Source organism: Vitis vinifera, chromosome 11 (genome assembly GCF_030704535.1).
Source record: "Vitis vinifera cultivar Pinot Noir 40024 chromosome 11, ASM3070453v1".
NCBI classification, from domain to species: domain Eukaryota; kingdom Viridiplantae; phylum Streptophyta; class Magnoliopsida; order Vitales; family Vitaceae; genus Vitis; species Vitis vinifera.
Window position 1 is genome coordinate 4,228,224 of NC_081815.1, and position 17,022 is coordinate 4,245,245.

General features: G+C 34.5%; 2 protein-coding genes across 6 annotated transcripts; both read left to right on the forward strand.

The window, feature by feature from the left end:
- The first annotated feature begins 847 nt into the window (after window positions 1-847).
- On the forward strand, window positions 848-5,520 carry LOC100247398 (zinc finger CCCH domain-containing protein 39). 4 transcript variants are annotated; one of them, XM_010658104.3, is made up of 3 exons: window positions 861-1,297; window positions 1,649-2,537; window positions 4,853-5,520. In XM_010658104.3, exons 2-3 carry the CDS (start codon window positions 1,751-1,753, stop codon window positions 5,113-5,115), a joined length of 1,050 nt encoding a protein of 349 aa, XP_010656406.1. In that variant the 5' UTR covers window positions 861-1,297; window positions 1,649-1,750; the 3' UTR covers window positions 5,116-5,520. The 4 variants fall into 4 exon arrangements, with proteins under 4 accessions (XP_059596718.1, XP_010656406.1, XP_010656407.1 ...); XM_010658105.3 differs by having other exon boundaries at window positions 868-1,297; window positions 1,472-2,537; XM_019223213.2 differs by having other exon boundaries at window positions 868-1,297; window positions 1,734-2,537.
- Window positions 5,521-10,548: 5,028 nt separating this feature from the next.
- On the forward strand, window positions 10,549-16,512 carry LOC100259453 (nudix hydrolase 19, chloroplastic). Of its 2 annotated transcripts, XM_002285033.4 has the most exons (6): window positions 10,549-11,266; window positions 12,286-12,426; window positions 12,537-12,641; window positions 12,918-13,017; window positions 14,127-14,219; window positions 15,875-16,512. In XM_002285033.4, the coding sequence occupies exons 1-6, from the start codon at window positions 10,670-10,672 to the stop codon at window positions 16,162-16,164; spliced, it is 1,326 nt and encodes a 441-aa protein (XP_002285069.1). In that variant the 5' UTR covers window positions 10,549-10,669; the 3' UTR covers window positions 16,165-16,512. The 2 variants fall into 2 exon arrangements, with proteins under 2 accessions (XP_002285069.1, XP_019078752.1); XM_019223207.2 differs by lacking the exon at window positions 12,537-12,641 and having other exon boundaries at window positions 10,569-11,266.
- Window positions 16,513-17,022: the final 510 nt, after the last annotated feature.

Sequence of the window (17,022 nt, forward strand, 5' to 3'; positions counted from 1 at the left end):
TCCAATCCAATCTTATTTTTCTAAATTTGGGTTGAATTCAGGTTGAATTTAGATTAGTTGGGTGTTGTATAATTCAAAATCTATTTGTAATTTTTTTTTTTTTTTTTAAATTCTATCTATTTATATGAAAATTTTAAATAGTAATTAGGAAGAAATTTTAAAATAGTAGAAAAAAAAATCATAAATTTATATATCTTTCTTAAAAAATAAATGATATAATATAATTTGATTTTTTTTTCTTAAAATTATAAAAAATGAATATTATTATATGGGACAATATGTATTATAAATATTATAAAAATATAAATTGAGTTTGGGTTAAGTTTAAGTTGTTCAAACCTTAACGTGAGTTTAATTCAAATTGAACTTGAGTTGAAAAACTCAACCCAAGCCCAACTGAGTATTGAAGATGATTGTTTAAGTCTACTTAAATATTAAATTGAGTTGGATCAACTCGTTTAAGTTGCATCCTTAATAATAATTAATATTATGTGGATTAATACTTTATGAATAAAATCATGTTTACCGTAAATATTTTAATAATTTTCACAATTATTTTATTTTTAGTGTTGAAATGAATTGATATTTTCTATAAAAAAAAAAAAAAAGAAAAAAAAAAAGGCAAATGGGGGAGAAGGTAAAAGTATTTTCCAAAAATGAAAAAAATAATACTATGACCGACCAAGATCGTCCAATCGAAATACGTGGATGACCTGGCAGCAACACCACAGGGTAAGACAATCGCCGCCCATCATAATAAATTAATAATACATATATATATATATATATATATATATATATATATATATATATATATATATATATATATATATATATATATAATATAGCTGGATAAACCTGATTAAATTAGCCTAATAATAGTGATTTAAAGATGTTTTAAGGGTTTAGGGCTTTAGAGTTAGGGTTTTTTCAACTTCTTCTGAGAGTGGCCCTAGGGTTCAATGATTTTGGATGGCAATTAGGTTTCCATATGGCGGCTAGGGTTTTAGATTATCATCCGAACTCTCCTGCCGCCTTAGAGTATATAACTTCCATTCCGGATGAAGTCCAGGTTTATTTTCAGATTTATACGTAAAAGTTTTGAACTTTGGTCATTCCTTTTGCGGTCTCTTTGTAAAATTCAGTATCGGTTTTTGATTTCTTAATTTGCCTTTTAGGACCGATAAAGTCATCTGGGTATTCTTGGTTTCTCTATAAGAATAGGTTTTTATAGCCCTAAAACCTATCCTGGTGTTCTTGATTCTCTGAATTTTCTTTGATCAAAGTTCTTATACAGGTTTGTTAATTCTTCAGATCCATTTTTTCTTTCCTATTTTCATTGCCTTTGTCAGTTTTAAGGTTTATAATTGAAAGTTCTGTGGTTGGATCATTCTTTTTTTCATATCAAATTCAATTGATTTCTTAAATAGAAATTGTTTTAATCCCAAATACCCATCTGCATTGTATGCAGGTGTATGAAATTTTATCATTGGTTGCCGATTCAAATTCATTCTGGATTAGCCTGAATTCTAATTTTGATACATGATATCATTTTTTTTACTCATTCATTTTGTTGTTGATTTTTTACTAAGTTTGCTGATCGTTGTCTCCTTTCTTTCTGTTTTTTCTTTTATCAAATCTCCATTAGGTTTTCTGAGCAATACTGATAGCAGCTATTTTGCCCAAAGAGTCATCATTGATTATCTCTTGAATAAAAACTGAATTTATTCCAGGCCTAGAATTCACAGATATGAGTTTTCCTGATTCCCGTGCTCTGGTTGCGCCACCATTGCATCCTTTTCCTGTTGGGGATGATGACATTGGTTCCTGGTCTCAGTTCCCAATGAACAATGAAGAATATGAGGTGCATTCACATTTTGAATACCCTCCTCACAAGAGGACTAGAAATTCTGAAGGCCAGATGCCAAATTCATCACCTCACCCATCCATGAATCCAAGGATACATCCACCAAATGCTCCAACCAGTAGAGGGACAAGCAATATTTTCTTCAAGACCCGGATATGTGCTAAATTTAAACTGGGTCAATGCCGGAATGGTGAGAACTGCAACTTTGCCCATGGTATGGAAGATATGCGCCAACCTCCACCCAACTGGCAAGAACTTGTTAATGTTGGTGGCCGTGAAGAAGAACGGGGGACAAAGATTTGGGATGAGGACCAGAGGATAATTCATAAGATGAAGCTGTGCAAGAAGTTCTATAATGGTGAAGAATGTCCATATGGGGACAGGTGCAATTTTCTTCATGAAGATCCAAAGAAGTTTAGGGATGATTCAGCGAGGCCTAGGGAGAGCTTTGCAATAAGCATTGGAACTACAGGGCCTCCAATGGAGCATGGAAGTGGTTCTAATCTTGGTTCTAACCTCAGTTCTAATCTCAGTTCTATGAATTCTGGTTTGGATCCTTTCAGAGGAAATGTGAAGCCTACATATTGGAAGACAAAGCTTTGCTGTAAGTGGGAAACCACTGGTCACTGCCCTTTCGGGGAGAAATGTCACTTTGCTCATGGGCAAGCTGGTATATTTATATGAATATTTCTTAGCTTGTTTGTTAATTTGCTGTGTCACTTTGGCTTCCTTTTTCCTGACATCTGTTTTTATTTTCTCATATTGATGTTTGGATTGATCAACATGATTTTTTTGCAGCATATTCCCTGGGTCAGAATACATAAATATACAACTTAGAGATTCAAGCTTGTTCCTTATTAACATACATGTCACACAATGTTGCACATTTGTCTATTTTTCCTTTGGTCTATATAATCAGAAATCACCTAGAATAAATTACTTTTCATTGGATTTGTTGCTTTCAACAATGATTTGAATTTGTTTTTACTGTTCTTTGAGAAGCAGAATGAACTGATTCCTTTCCATCTCTAGGAAGTAGTAACTCACTCATGATTCTTTTGCAGCATATTCCCTGGGTCAGCATACATAAATATACAATTTAGAGATGCAAACTTGTTCCTTATTAACATACATGTCCACAATGTTGCACATTTGTCTATTTTTCCTATAGTCTATATAATCAGAAATCACCTAGAATAAATTACTTTTCATTGGATTTGTTGCTTTCAACAATGATTTGAATTTGTGTTTACTGTTCTTTGAGAAGCAGAATGAACTTATTCCTTTCCATCTCTAGGAAGTAGTAACTCACTCATGCTATTGGCAAATCCTTGATTTTATTCTGATTACACAACGAAAACTAATTATTTTTGTTGGGCATTTGGGGTACCTATTATATATCAATCATAAAATATTCAATCAAACTTTCTGATGTTGATATTGTGAATTAATTCTTTTTCTATATTCTGTTGGGTGTTTCTAAAGTTCTATTTTGTAGTTCACTGGGCAAATTAATTTGTGTGGATAAATTTATAATTGGTGCTATCTTTGTAAGAAGGAATTTGTACCTTTATCTTTTGGCTCTCTCTGCTTCTTGTAGTAATTTCCAAGTGCAGCAAAATTATTTTTTGTAGAATATTCCCTACCACTCTTTTTTTGCAAAGTGGGACATGTTTGGCCCGCCTGAAGAGAAATTGACATATCTTTACCTGTTTCTAAGTCTGGCCAATGTGTATTATTTATCATATCACAATAAATGGCTTCCCATAGGAGGTGGCATGCACCCCATGGGCACAAGTAATAGCGCTTCTTCTTCTTTTTTGCTTTTTAATTTTGAGATGCCACCACAAAAATTCTTCCTACATCTAAAATTTCTAATTTATTCTCTAAGTTTGTTTGCAAAACCTATATATGGCCCATAAAAAGGAGGCAAAGAAAGGGAAAGATATGGTTCCCTTTGGAAGAAACTAGGGTTACTGGCACGCCCAGCAACTTATTCCTTCTTTTCTCTCTGTCTCCCTCCTTTAGAATTTTATGTGCAGCCAGATTGTTCATTCCCTTCCTCTTCACCACATATTTATAGTTAGCTGGATTCATCCACTTCACTTTCATTTCAACTTTTAAACCATATTTCTATATTTGTGGTGACCAATTCATCAAGTATTTTTCTCTTCTTGTTTGTCATAAAAGAAGTGGTAAAAACTTTCACATCCACAGGCTTCTTTCTAAAGATCTTTGGGTAGAGAGAGTATTATAGGTGGATAGAGTATTATAAGCACCTCCTTTTTAAAAATTAAAAAAATTTAAGAAAAAGAACTATAATATGCATCAACGGAAAGCAATCCCTATTTGAGTGGTGACTTACAACACATACTGAGGTCAACATAAAATTGCTTTTAATTTCTCTGAAAGTGTTCCAAATAACCTTTCAGGATGATTGGTTGAGTTCTTATATCATATTAGTAACAAGAGGAAGAGATGTCAGATACGAGCTTGAGGAACCTCTTTCTACGGTCTCTTCTTGAGTGGTCTCAACAGATTATGGACGTGGACTATCTCTCTTTTCTGAATTTGATGGGTGATTGGAGTGTTGGTTAACTTTGTTCTTTCTAGGTTTTTGTTCCTCCTTTGTTGCCTTGGGTTTGACTTTCTTTGTATACTGCCTGTGTACATAGGGAGTGCCCCCTGTTTTGGCGTGTTTTAATTTAATTTTGTCTCTTTGTCTATCAAAAAAAAGAAAAAATTAGTAACAAATAGTATGATCCTCTAGTGACCTTTTGCCCTGGTCTTCCCTGATATAATGCTTCTTTGATCAAAGTTGATGTGAAATATTTGCTGTTTGTGCCCTTTTATTACAGCCTCGGAAGATGATGAGACCTCTTTAAACAGGGAGCATAATCTAATGACATAAAAGCAAAGAATTTTTAAGAATCCATATGCTCTTGTGGTATTTCTGGTTACTAATGGTGGTCTTTTTTTAAACAGAGCTACAGATGACTGGTGGTGGTGGTGGTGGTGGTGGCTGGGCTGAAGCTGAAGTGGGGAACACATGCTCCTTGCCTGCAAAGCTTCCCTCTGTTCCTGCTAATGTCTCAACTCCTCCTGAGTTGGGTACTGGGGCTCCTATCAATCCAGAAAGACAGAACAAGAAGCTATTACTGCAGTCAAAAGGATTCAAGAAGATCAATCGAATTTATGCTGATTGGATTGATGATCTGCCATCATTGAACAACAAAGTGAAGGACTGAGTTCAAGTTATGCCTGGAATTTTGCACATGAGCATTTAAAATTTGATTAAGAAGTTCAAGTTCTGCTTCCAGATCTTCACATATTTGACCATGAAGGCGGTTCAGATGCATGGAGAACTGGAAGATACATTCTTCCCTTCTCCCCTTATCCTTTCAATCATTGGGTCATTGGTGGGTGTTAATTTGGTCACATAGGTATTTCAGTTTTAGATCTCTTTCCTTGTAAGCCTTCATTAATCAAAGATGTGGTATAATTTTTCAATTTGGAAACAGTATAGTTTCTAGCTGGAACATCAAAATAAGGAAGAATTGTTGATAAAAAATGTGATAATCCAATCCATGCAAAATTTGTCTCTTCAAATTCTCCATTATATATAAAGTGCCTCAAAAGGACGCACTAGAATACACACAATGTATATAAATTTTGTCAACAGGTAAACAAAAAGGATGAGAGAATAAAAACCAACCTTCCACTCCTAAATGGAATTTAACCACTCTATAAAATCTATCCTGGTCTTAGAAATGATCATCTATGGACACTCTAGCCAATTTAAAGTCAATCCAGAAGAGTACACAGAGAATTATTTGATTGCTTGATCCACTGTCAAATGGCATCCTATTTTTATTCCTTCCATAGTGTTTACGATAGGTACAAAAGCGAGGTTCTCTAAGTTTTCTTCCGCATCTTCCCCATAATATGGCTATTCCAACTCAAAAGAGTTCCTTTAACTGAGTGCATCACCTAGGCCTAAGCAGAGAAAAAATAAGTTGCCACAAGATTCACTTCAAGACGGTTAAGAAGCTTGTGATCAACTGACTTTTCTTTCCCTTTACATATGCAACATCAATTTAGAATATTATATCCCCTCCTCAAGTGTTAAAATTCTTTCCTAGATAGCTTTTAGCAAAAAAAAAACCCACATTTGATGACACTCGTGGGTTTCAAACTATGCTTACAAGGAAAAGCTCACTTCTTCCTTGGGCTAAGGAAGCATAGAAAGATTTGATAGTGAACTTGTCATTCTTAATTTCCTTGTAACCTAATCTATCATCCATATGCTTTCTAATTCAACTTAATTGGAGTCTTTCCAAAAAGGTTTTCACTCTTTCCAATTCCCAATCATGGAGCTATCTATGAAAGCAATGACTCCACCAACATCTGTCCTTGACTTGCTTCCACATCTTTGCAACCCAAAAGTTTTTAGCAACAACTATAGAAAATAACATTGGGAAAGACTCTTCTAAAGTACATTCCTTGTATCATTTCTTTCCAAAATTTTGCTTTTATGTCATTACCCACAATGAAGCAACATCTACTTCTAAAGACCTCCCACCCAATCCTAATAGCCTTCTAAAAACCAAACCCATACTCATTCCTTACTACCCTCCAACGCCATTACTCTTCATTTGTCCTAAACTTTCCTTTTATGACTTATTTCCAAAGGGATTCTTTCTTTCTCTCTATTTGCCAAGGAAAGCCTTATTAATAGTATGGAGATTTTTAATACCAAGACCTTCATTCTTCCTATCCAAATACATAAAAGATCAATTAAACAAATGAGGCTTTCTCTCAAGCATTTCTTACTCCAAAGGCCTTTAGACTTGTTATACTAAAAAACTCAATCTTTTAGGAGTGATGAATAAAGATATGAAATAAATTGGCAACTTTGACAATGTCCTCTTGATCATGGTGAGTATCCCTTAAAAGGTATCGTTTTTTCCACAAGGTAAGCTTTCTCTAGAATCTCTTCTCCATCGAATCTCACATCCTCATCGATTTGTTAGGAGGTCCCAAAGGTCTATGTATGTAGTTAGTACATTTCCTACCTTGCAACCCAACACTGAAAGTAGCTCTTCCACATTTGCTACTTTATGTACCAAATTTAGTTCACTTTTCTCCATTCTTTTTTAAGTTGAATATCCTCGAACCACATGAAAGGCTAATTTAATTTGCACATAGATTTCTATTTAAGAAATATTAAGTGTGGTCAAATTTATTTTTCATTGATTTGAAAAATGATGTAGGTACAATTTTTGTTTTGTCATCGAATTCTTCATTTTTAATTATTAATTGAGGGCTTGAAGAAGTTCAATTTCAAATACCTTGAGCTTAATATATGTCAGATTTAGTTTTGAGTTAGATCTTGTCTTTACTTAGTCTTTAACACGATTTAGACCTTAATTTGAATTAAACTTTGACATGACTTGGGTTTTGGCATGAGTTGAGTTTGGTGTGACTTTAGTTTTGACTTGACTTGAACCTTCACTTGATTTAAACAACTTAAACTAATTGAGTTAAAGTTTGACATGACTTGGGTTTTGGCATGAGTTGAGTTTGGTGTGACTTTAGCTTTGACTTTACTTGAGCCTTCACTTGATTTAAACAACTTAAATTAATGGCCCACTTGAGGATTTCATTTTAGCTTTTATAGATTTCAATTTAAAACTTGAGGATTTCAAAATCTTTATAATTTAAAGACATTTTGAAAAAGTTGAAGATTAGTTGAAGTCTTCTTTCAAGATTTAATTGAAGCTTTGGATCTCCCTTAAAAGGCTCGCCAAGAGTCTTCAAAATTATCTTTTGAATCATGCCTTTTGGAATAAACCCTATTTATAGGGTTTGGAAGTATAATATTTGGATAGTTTTTGGATCATTTAGAAATATTATTATTTAATTAAAGTTAATATATAAGGAGATTTAAAAGACCATATATAATAGTTTTATTCATTTGAAATATTATTCTTTAATAAAAAAATAATATTTAAAAAGATTTAAAAGCACTATATTTGATAGTCTTTGATTTATTTCTTAATAAGACTTAATAATTACTTTTAAAATTATCGAACTTACTATTTTTTTTATTCTAGCAATTATATTTTAAGGTTAGAATTTATATATATATTTTTATTTAAATATAAAACAACTTATCTTTTCTTTGTGTTGGCCCATGCTACATACGTTATTATTTTATTGATAAAAATTTTATTTCATGACGATTTTTAATCGATCACAATTTGAATTAATATTAAGCACTTGATTTTTATGTTAATTTATAATTAACTTAATTTAACTATTTGACAAATTATAAAAGGTCAAATTTGTCCTTCTACACTTGATACCTCAAATACTCATGATTAGCATTACAGAAAATTAGGGTGTTATTTGCAAACAATAAATTTGATTCTTCCATTTCCTCATTACTTGTTTCTCACTTTGAAACTCGAGACAAAGCCCCTCTTTGTAGCCTTCCTAAGAATCTAACTAAGTTGCTCCATTACCAAAATGGAAAAGTAAGAGTAAAGAGGATCTTTTTGTCACAATCCCTTGAAACTCTATAAAAAATTATTTAGGATCTCATTGACTAGTATATAGAATTTCATCCAAGGTATGCATCATTTGATCCATCCCACACACTTATGACCAAAGCTTATTTTATCTAATACTACTAACAAAAAGTCTCAATTTATATTATTATTATATGCCTTTCTAATGTCCAATCCTAAATAATCCCATTACTAGAGCTCTTTAGCCTTGAATCTAAGGTCTCATTTTGCAATGAGATCCAATTTTTTTCCTTTTTCATGAAAATGATACCTCAAAACACTCTCTCCACTACCTTTTTAGCTTATTTGTGAGGACTTAAGCTTGGAGCATGTACAACCCCCCAATTAAGCTAATAGTTTTGAAAACTTTCAAGTCGTCACCTCCACTTTTCTTTGGGACTAAAACCAAGAAAGTGACATTTAGGTTTCTTTCAAATGGGTCATTATCAAATAACACTTTAAGAAACTCATCACTTCAAATTTTACAAAGCCCCAGCTCATTTGTCAAAATGTCATAATGAAACCATCTACATTGAAGTTCATCTCAACATAAACCGAAAAAGGCAACTAAAACTTCCCCCTTGAAAAAAGGTAACTCCAATTTCTTAGCATCATTACTTTCTAGCATTTTAAAGGTCATCTTGTTGATGCTAGGTCTCCAATCCCCTACTTTGGATAGGAAATTTTGGAAAGCCATGGAGACACCTCTTTCTTCATATGAGCTTCTTTGAACAACCATTTATTATTCACTCTTACTTTGGACAAAAGGTTTTTTTTTTTTTTTTTTTCCTTCACACATTGGTAATTCAATGGAAGAAATTGATGTTTTTATCCTTCTCTTTTAATTGAACTTCTCTTAATTTTTGCTTCTACATAGTTTTTTTTAATCAAAACCTACTTACTAAATTCAACCACCACTAACCTTCTAAATTAAGACTCTTCAACAAAAAGGATTGTTTCTCTCTTATTAGAATCCTAAAAATAGATATGATTTAACACTTCATTTCTTTTTAATTGTGACATTCCGAAAGATCTCTTTATTCCACGTCTTTAAATCTTGTTTTAGGGACTTTAGCTTTGTTACTAGTAAATGACTATATGAGCCACACATTATAATTCATCTACTATCTCTTTGCTAGATTTTTGAAGTCTTCTTATTTAAGTCACACATTTTTAAATCTAAGGGAATATTTGCCCTTCCTCATCCTATGATCGTGTAAAACAATGGGAGTTTAGGTCAAATGTTCTGAATTAAACTGAAAAAATGATCATCTCAATCATTTAGCACTAAAAATTGGTCAAGCTTCAAAGAAGACTAAAAAATTTGACCACTACACTAAGTGAATGGTCCTCCATCTAATAGATGATCCCTTAAGTTCAAGTCCTTTATGATATTTGAAAAGCCCTTGTATTCGAAGATAGTCTAGAGTAATTTTTCTAATCATATTAAAATTCCCTCCTAAGCACAAGCTCATGTCAAAGATCACTTGTAGCACCTAAGTCCATCCCCAAATCTTCTCACTCTCCACTTTGGACTAATCTATAAACCCTTGAGAACACCTAGACAAAGTCATCTTTTTAGTTTTTGAACTAGTAAGAAATAAAGAACACTCATATTTTCATACCAATCAATTCCAACACCCTATCATCTCAAAAGACCGGAATGTCTCTTGTTGATCCTTTTACTTCTATTGCTCCCCATTTCAAGAATCCTCTCACTCCCAAACTCCTCACCTGCAGTATAGACCCTTGTTGAACTTTGGTTTGTTATAGGCAAACTAGATCAACCGCTTGGTAACTTTACCATCTTTCATTCCTCCATTTTATTTGTCTTTCTAACATTTCAAAAGGAGTTTTAACTTCATCACGCAACATAAGTTGACTTCCAGCTACTACTACCGCTTGGATGAGGTTTTATAATTGACCGAGCACTCCAACCTTTGGAGGTCCCTCTCAAAATAGGATGTCAAGGTTAACCACTCAACCTAAATTAAGTGGGGACTATTTGGATTCCTCGTTTCCTTGGTATTAGAGGAGAATTCTAATATGGGCCTTAGGAGAATGGGCTATATGGGCTCAGGAAGAGGGCTGACAAAAACATATGGTTGGGCTAGCAGTTATGACAAGACAAGGAAATCGGCCAGTGGTCGTAGGCTCGTAGCGCCGAGGTCCCAACCACCGAGTCATCAGCTAACTTGTTCTTCACCAATGGAAGCGGCAGCAAGGAGACATGCTCTTTCTCCTCTCTTCTTCATCCACCTCTCCCCTTCTGTCTCTCTGTAGAAAAATCCCCCTCAAAACCCTAACAACAAAAACTCTGTCCCACCTCCACTCTACCATGTCCACCAATCTCAAGACCCATGCCTTTGCTGGCAATCCTCTAAGATCCACTACCCCCAAACCTGAATCCCTATTTTCCCCCATTTCAGCCTTTGAAACCCTCAAATCCAGACTTTTAGAGAATGCCCTATTGCCCTCTTCCCCAATTTTCAAAGTTCTGCCCTTCAGAAAGGGGAGGCCTTTAGCCATCTCTACGCGTCCCACCGGCGATTCCCCGCCTATTTGGCATCTGGGTTGGTTTAATTTGGGTGATTTTAAGGGTTTCTTGGCCAATTCCGAGTTTCAACCGACCGAAAACTCGTTTGTCTATTTGGGTTCGCGGTCGGAGGACGATGTAGTATACTGGGGAATTGACGTTTCTGAGGATAGTAGCTTGGTTCCTCAATTTGGTGCAAAGCACTTTGGCTTCGTCGAGCTGCGGACGCTGATGGTCGCCACTGATTGGACTGATGAGCGAGCCATGAGTGATTTGGCTATTGCTGGTCATGTAAGTGGTTATGATTTTTGGATGAGGGTGCATTTGTTTGCTTCTTTTTTTTTTTTTTTTTCTTTTTCTTTTGGATTCAAATGTTGCATTGTGGCTGCAGAAGAGGATTTGGAGGGCTCAATTCCTGTGCTACTGTTTGGTTGCATTATATACCAATTATTTTGGACTGGATAGAAGTTGCATAGTTCCCAAATCCAAATAATTAGAATCCTAATTCAAATCCAATTAATTGCCACTAAATGCAGCCTTTATGTTGTCTGGTTTTGCATGTGTTGAAAGGGTTCCCACTAGTAACAGCTTTGGTGTCTTTCCATCCTTCCCTGTAGTAGGAGTGATATGCATCAGTATTGGGTTTAATGTGATGCTTTGGGTGGCTGGTGGTTTAATAGAATGCCTTGAGAAAAGATTGGAATGCACATTGTGGAAGTTATATAAGCCTTCTTGAGGTAAATGACCAACGGCCCTCCTATAACTTGACAAGTGTAAAGTAATGAATTTTACTTTTTGTGGCAAAGTTCAGTTGCCTTGGCAGCCACTAGTCAGGTGAAGGCACGTTATTAGAAAATGCAATGAATTCATTGTATACTAATACCACTACGAAAATATAATTGCCTTACAGTTTGCATCAGTATGCTGCTATCGATATATGGTCAACTCATTCAAATAATATGTTTTTTTTAACCCTTTTGGAGATTTGCATAATATTAATCTCATTCAAATCTATAGAAATTCCAGAGCACCAACCAAAAGAAAAATAATAATAATAATAATAATAATAATAATAATAATAATAATAATAATAATAATAATAACAACAACAACAACAACAACAATAATAATAATAAAGGAAATCAATATGTCAATTGTATAATAATTTTCTCAGGATTAATGGTCTCTTGGCTCAACAACTGAAACCTATCTTATTTTCTGACAAGTTCCAACTTGCTCATGTTCCATTTCAATTGAGTCAATCCTGGATTCTACTTTTAAATTGTATGTTGGTTTTGACATTTGCTCAGGCTAGGGCATTGCTAGAGTGGCATAACATATCACACTTTTGTGGACATTGTGGAGAGAAAACAGTTCCCATGGAAGCTGGAAGACGGAAGCAGTGTTCAAATGCATTATGCAAAAAGAGGATTTACCCTCGAGTTGATCCAGTTCAGTGAGGCTTTCTTTTCTCTGCTTCAAGCTGTATTTGAAATTCTTTTATGGCAGATTATAAATTGACTGTAAAATCGCTTCTCTTGCACATGTGCCCTTTCAACAGGTTGTCATTATGTTAGTTATTGATAGAGAAAATGATCGTGCACTCCTTAGTAGACAGTCTAGATTTGTACCCAGAATGTGGAGTTGCCTTGCTGGTTTCATAGAGGTATCCATCTTGGTTGGCTTCAGGATTGTTTCATCTTTGTTGGAAATATTAGTGAAATGAGGAACTTTTCCCCATTACCTTGGATTTTCTAAAAAGTTGGGTATTTGTTACCTGGATTGAGGAACTTCTTTTTGTCTTTCATGATCTAGTTCTTATTTCTTATCAAGAAGCAATATATATTTGACTTATACTTTTGTCATTTTTTGTCAGCTGACAAAGTTATCTTAATTTTTTAACGAGAATTTTCATTAGTTTGAGTCTTTTTATTGCCCCTAGCCAGGAGAAAGCTTGGAAGAAGCAGTGAGGAGAGAAACATGGGAGGAGACTGGTGTTGAAGTGGGAGAAGTTATCTACCACAGTTCTCAGCCATGGCCTGGTATTGTTCTTTGCACCATGTTTCATTGTTTTTTTGTTTCAGTTTTTATTTTTTAAATTCCTCTATTGTAGTAATAGCCTATAGGAATGGAGGAGTACAATGTGAAGTAGCTAAAAGAATTTATAAATTTTTTTTTGGAGAAAAAAAAAATTATTAAATAGTGTTGGTTTTTTGAGTTCAACTGGTCCAGGAAGACCTTACCCCAGTTTATTTTATTTTATTTTATTTATTTTATTTTTTATTTAATAACTTTTTGTCCCTAGTAGGACTTGAATCTAGAACTCCCACAAACCCTCCCTATCCCTTAACCACTTGAACCTTGCCCCAGTTATTAGGTGTTGCTTACATGAAGTTTTCTGTTCTACTCTATATTAGGCCATATTTTCTAATAAAATCATGGTGGTCGACTCTATAGGGAGTCACACTTAGTAGTAAAATCACGGCCATTGTACAATTCCTCACTCCTCAATCCATGTCCTTTTCAGACTTCCCCATGTCCATGTAATTCGACTTGCACCATATATTTGAGGGTTAATGAAATTGTAAAGAGAGCAGCAAGGTTCAAAAGAGGTGGAAAAAAAAAAAGAAATTTTCTGGTCCCTCCTGAGCTGGGGTTGCTTTATTGGGATATGCCACAAGGAAACAAGGAAGCAAAAGGCTTCCGTGCTCTTATAGTGGGTATCTTGTCTGGGGAGGACTGAGGGTTACCAGTTCCTTCTGGAGAGGACTATGGTTGTTTGGATCTTGTTCATGATCAAACCAAAAGATTGGAGTATATTGATTGCTGGAAGCAAATGTTAGAACTTCTTACTAGAAAACAGCTTATACAACACTGAGTCACATGATACAATCTGTCCTTTTGCTGTTACAAGTTATCCCAGAAATACATGTAGTGTTTGTATATCCTTTTCAGCCCATTCTGGTTGTCTATACTATTCTATAGTAGTTACAGAAATTGCTTGAGAATTTCTTTATGACATACATGCACTGTGTTAATATATATATATATATATATATATATATATATATTTTGATACATAAATGCACTATGTTAATACATATGTGTCTCTTCTGCTGATTTATTTTTCTCTTGATCTGGAATGTTCCAGTTGGGCCAAATAGCATGCCGTGCCAATTGATGATGGGGTTCTTTGCCTATGCAAAATCAGTTGAAATAAATGTAGACAAGGAAGAGTTGGAAGGTATTTTTTGACAATTTGGAAGAATAACTATTTTTAAGTTTCTCCTTGCTTTATTATGAATTGCATCAGCTCGGCAGTCCTTGGTATAAAGTTATGGTATTCTTGCTTCTTCTTCTCTTCTTCTTCTTCTTGGAGGTATGGGGAACACAGTTTTAAAAGGCGCAAGGTGCACCTAAAGTGCAAAAGTCTGCTACAGCTTAGGTGCAAGGCACAACACAAGACGCACGCCTAAGTGAAGTGAAACCTGACCTAGGATGCATATCAATTTTATAAAATATGATTCAAAATTTAATCCAATCAATAAAAAATTTAATATTCCAAACATTTAAAGAAGCATTCAACAAAAAAGTAAGGAAATAATTTAAGTTTCAATATACAATTAGGAATTTCAAGAATAAAAGTGTTTAAAAAGGAAAAGCAAAGTAGACAAGGCATGTCTTTTCAACAAGGCACATGTCTTGGCAAACAAGACGCTATAGCTAGGGAATGGTTGCGCCTTGAGCCTAGAGCGCACTTTTTAAAAGTCTTATGGAAGTGGTTTTCACTGTTTATTTTTTCAATTTTATTTACTTTTTCAAGTGATTGTTGCCTCCCTTTTTTTCAAAGAGCACTACTGCCACTTGCAACCTCAAGAAAGCCTTACACCAAATGTCTGGGGTTGGCTACAAGGAATCTTTCTGTTATTGTAGTCTAAGGCCATCCATTTTGTTTCTTTACCTTGCCTTTGGTTGGAGTGGTTATCATGTATTTCTGTGTCTTGGTCTACTTCCTTTGGGAATTGGCCTTGCCCGTTTAGCACCTTCCGCCAGAACAATATCACTTGGTATTCTATACTTCTACCATTGATCCTCATGGCACATCCACTAATAATTTTGATTGACTTTCTTTTATCTGGTGGTTAATTGTGCCTCATTTAATATCCTGTGAATGCATTTATTTCTAGTTGATTAGTCTTGCCACAATGCCAGTCGTGCATTTCACTATTCTCATTTATGCTTCTTATTATGTTGACATGTTTCTTCCCTGTCCAACATGCTCTGTAAATTATCCTGGCTTTGTAGCGCCTCATAAGATTTTCTGGGACGCTTGACCTCCATCGATCATATAATACTCCAAAAGCACCTGTTTCCTTCATACCTTATGGAAAACATATTTTTCAAGGGGGAAAATATATAATTTTCAATTTCTCATCTATCAATGCCATTTTAAGGAGTATATATTTGATGTTAATAATCTTCCAGAATTTGTACAAAATAATGTAAAAATGTTTTCTGAGGAAGAATTATGGGTCCTCTAAGTTGTGTACTTGTAGATCATTTTTGTATTGTTTTGACTGCTTTATATAAAATATCAATTTTTGTTCAATGGCTAAAAAAAGGGTGGATGCCCCATGTGTCTGTCCCAGGAGGGCTATAAAGGAGAGAGAGTATCAAACCACTAGGCAAATTTGAATTCTTGGTTGAACCTTGCTCCATATTAATTAAAATTGTTACATTTTGCCCCCGTCTTGCATTGCTGGCTCTGCTGCTGGTTAAAAGGACTAATTTTCTTTTCATATGGCAAGGATTCAAATTGCTTCTGTGGGCATGGACATGGCAGTTTATTCCCCTTTTTCTTGGTGAAGTAATAACAAGTTGAAACGTTTGTTTGTGTAGATGCTCAGTGGCACAGTAGAGAAGATGTGAAGAAGGCATTAACATTTGCTGAATACAAAAAAGCACAAAGAACTGCTGCAGCAAAGGTGGAACAGATGTGCAAGGGAGTTGAGAAGGGACAGAACTTATCTGCAGATTTCAATGTGGAAAGTGGAGAACTCGCTACCATGTTTATACCTGGCCCCTTTGCAATTGCCCATCATCTCATCTCTTCTTGGGTCAATCAAGTTCCATTGAACGGTGTTGAAGCTCAATTGAAACAACCTTCTGGTTCTCTATCAAATTTGTAGCACTGGCTCATTTCATCCTTGGCTTGCTTTAATCCAATATCCCTGTCCCAGTTGCGTTTTCCTCTTGATTCATAAAGGACGGTACCATCCATCTAAGATGGTGAAGGTGGCTTGGTATTAGAACAGGTGAGTTCTCTTATCTTCTCATCATTATAAAATCTTTATGTAATTATTTCACCCTTTTTTGAAGTACATTACATGGGCAGTGCATGCCCTGTATGTTATTCTGAATCTCTGATAGTGCTCCAATCTGATAGCAGTCCCATACACATTTACTATGCAGAAACTGGCCTTTGTACCCACACATTTCTTATTGTTTTTCCTGCTATACTTAACTCCTTTTGTATATGTTTCAATTTTTTTCCTAATTTTTCTATGTGGAATCAATTGACATGAATAAAATAGAAGTAAATACTTTGTAACATCTAAACATCAGCTTGCAGATGGGAAGATGGTGAAGATTTGAAGGGGTATTTTGTTAATATTTACAGGATATTCAATATTTCACAACAGGATCTAAAGTCCGTTTGATAGTGATTTTATGAAGCGCTTTTAATATTTTTTAGTACTTAAAATTTTTTATTATTTAAGTGTTAGAAATGTTAAAAACTTTTTTTAAAATCACTCCCAAACGCCCTCTTATTTTCTTTGATTTTGATCATCTTCTATCATATGATTAAATAACTTCACTGCAATACTAAATTGCTAAACCATTGTGAGACATGGTTTCTTCATGAATTTGATGAAGAAATATTTTTGTGCTTCTAGTTGTTTTGTGGATTTTGATGGATCCATTGATGCTAAGTATCAATCAAGCTGAAGAATGGAATTGTTCAGAATCATGCACTCTAGAAAGGT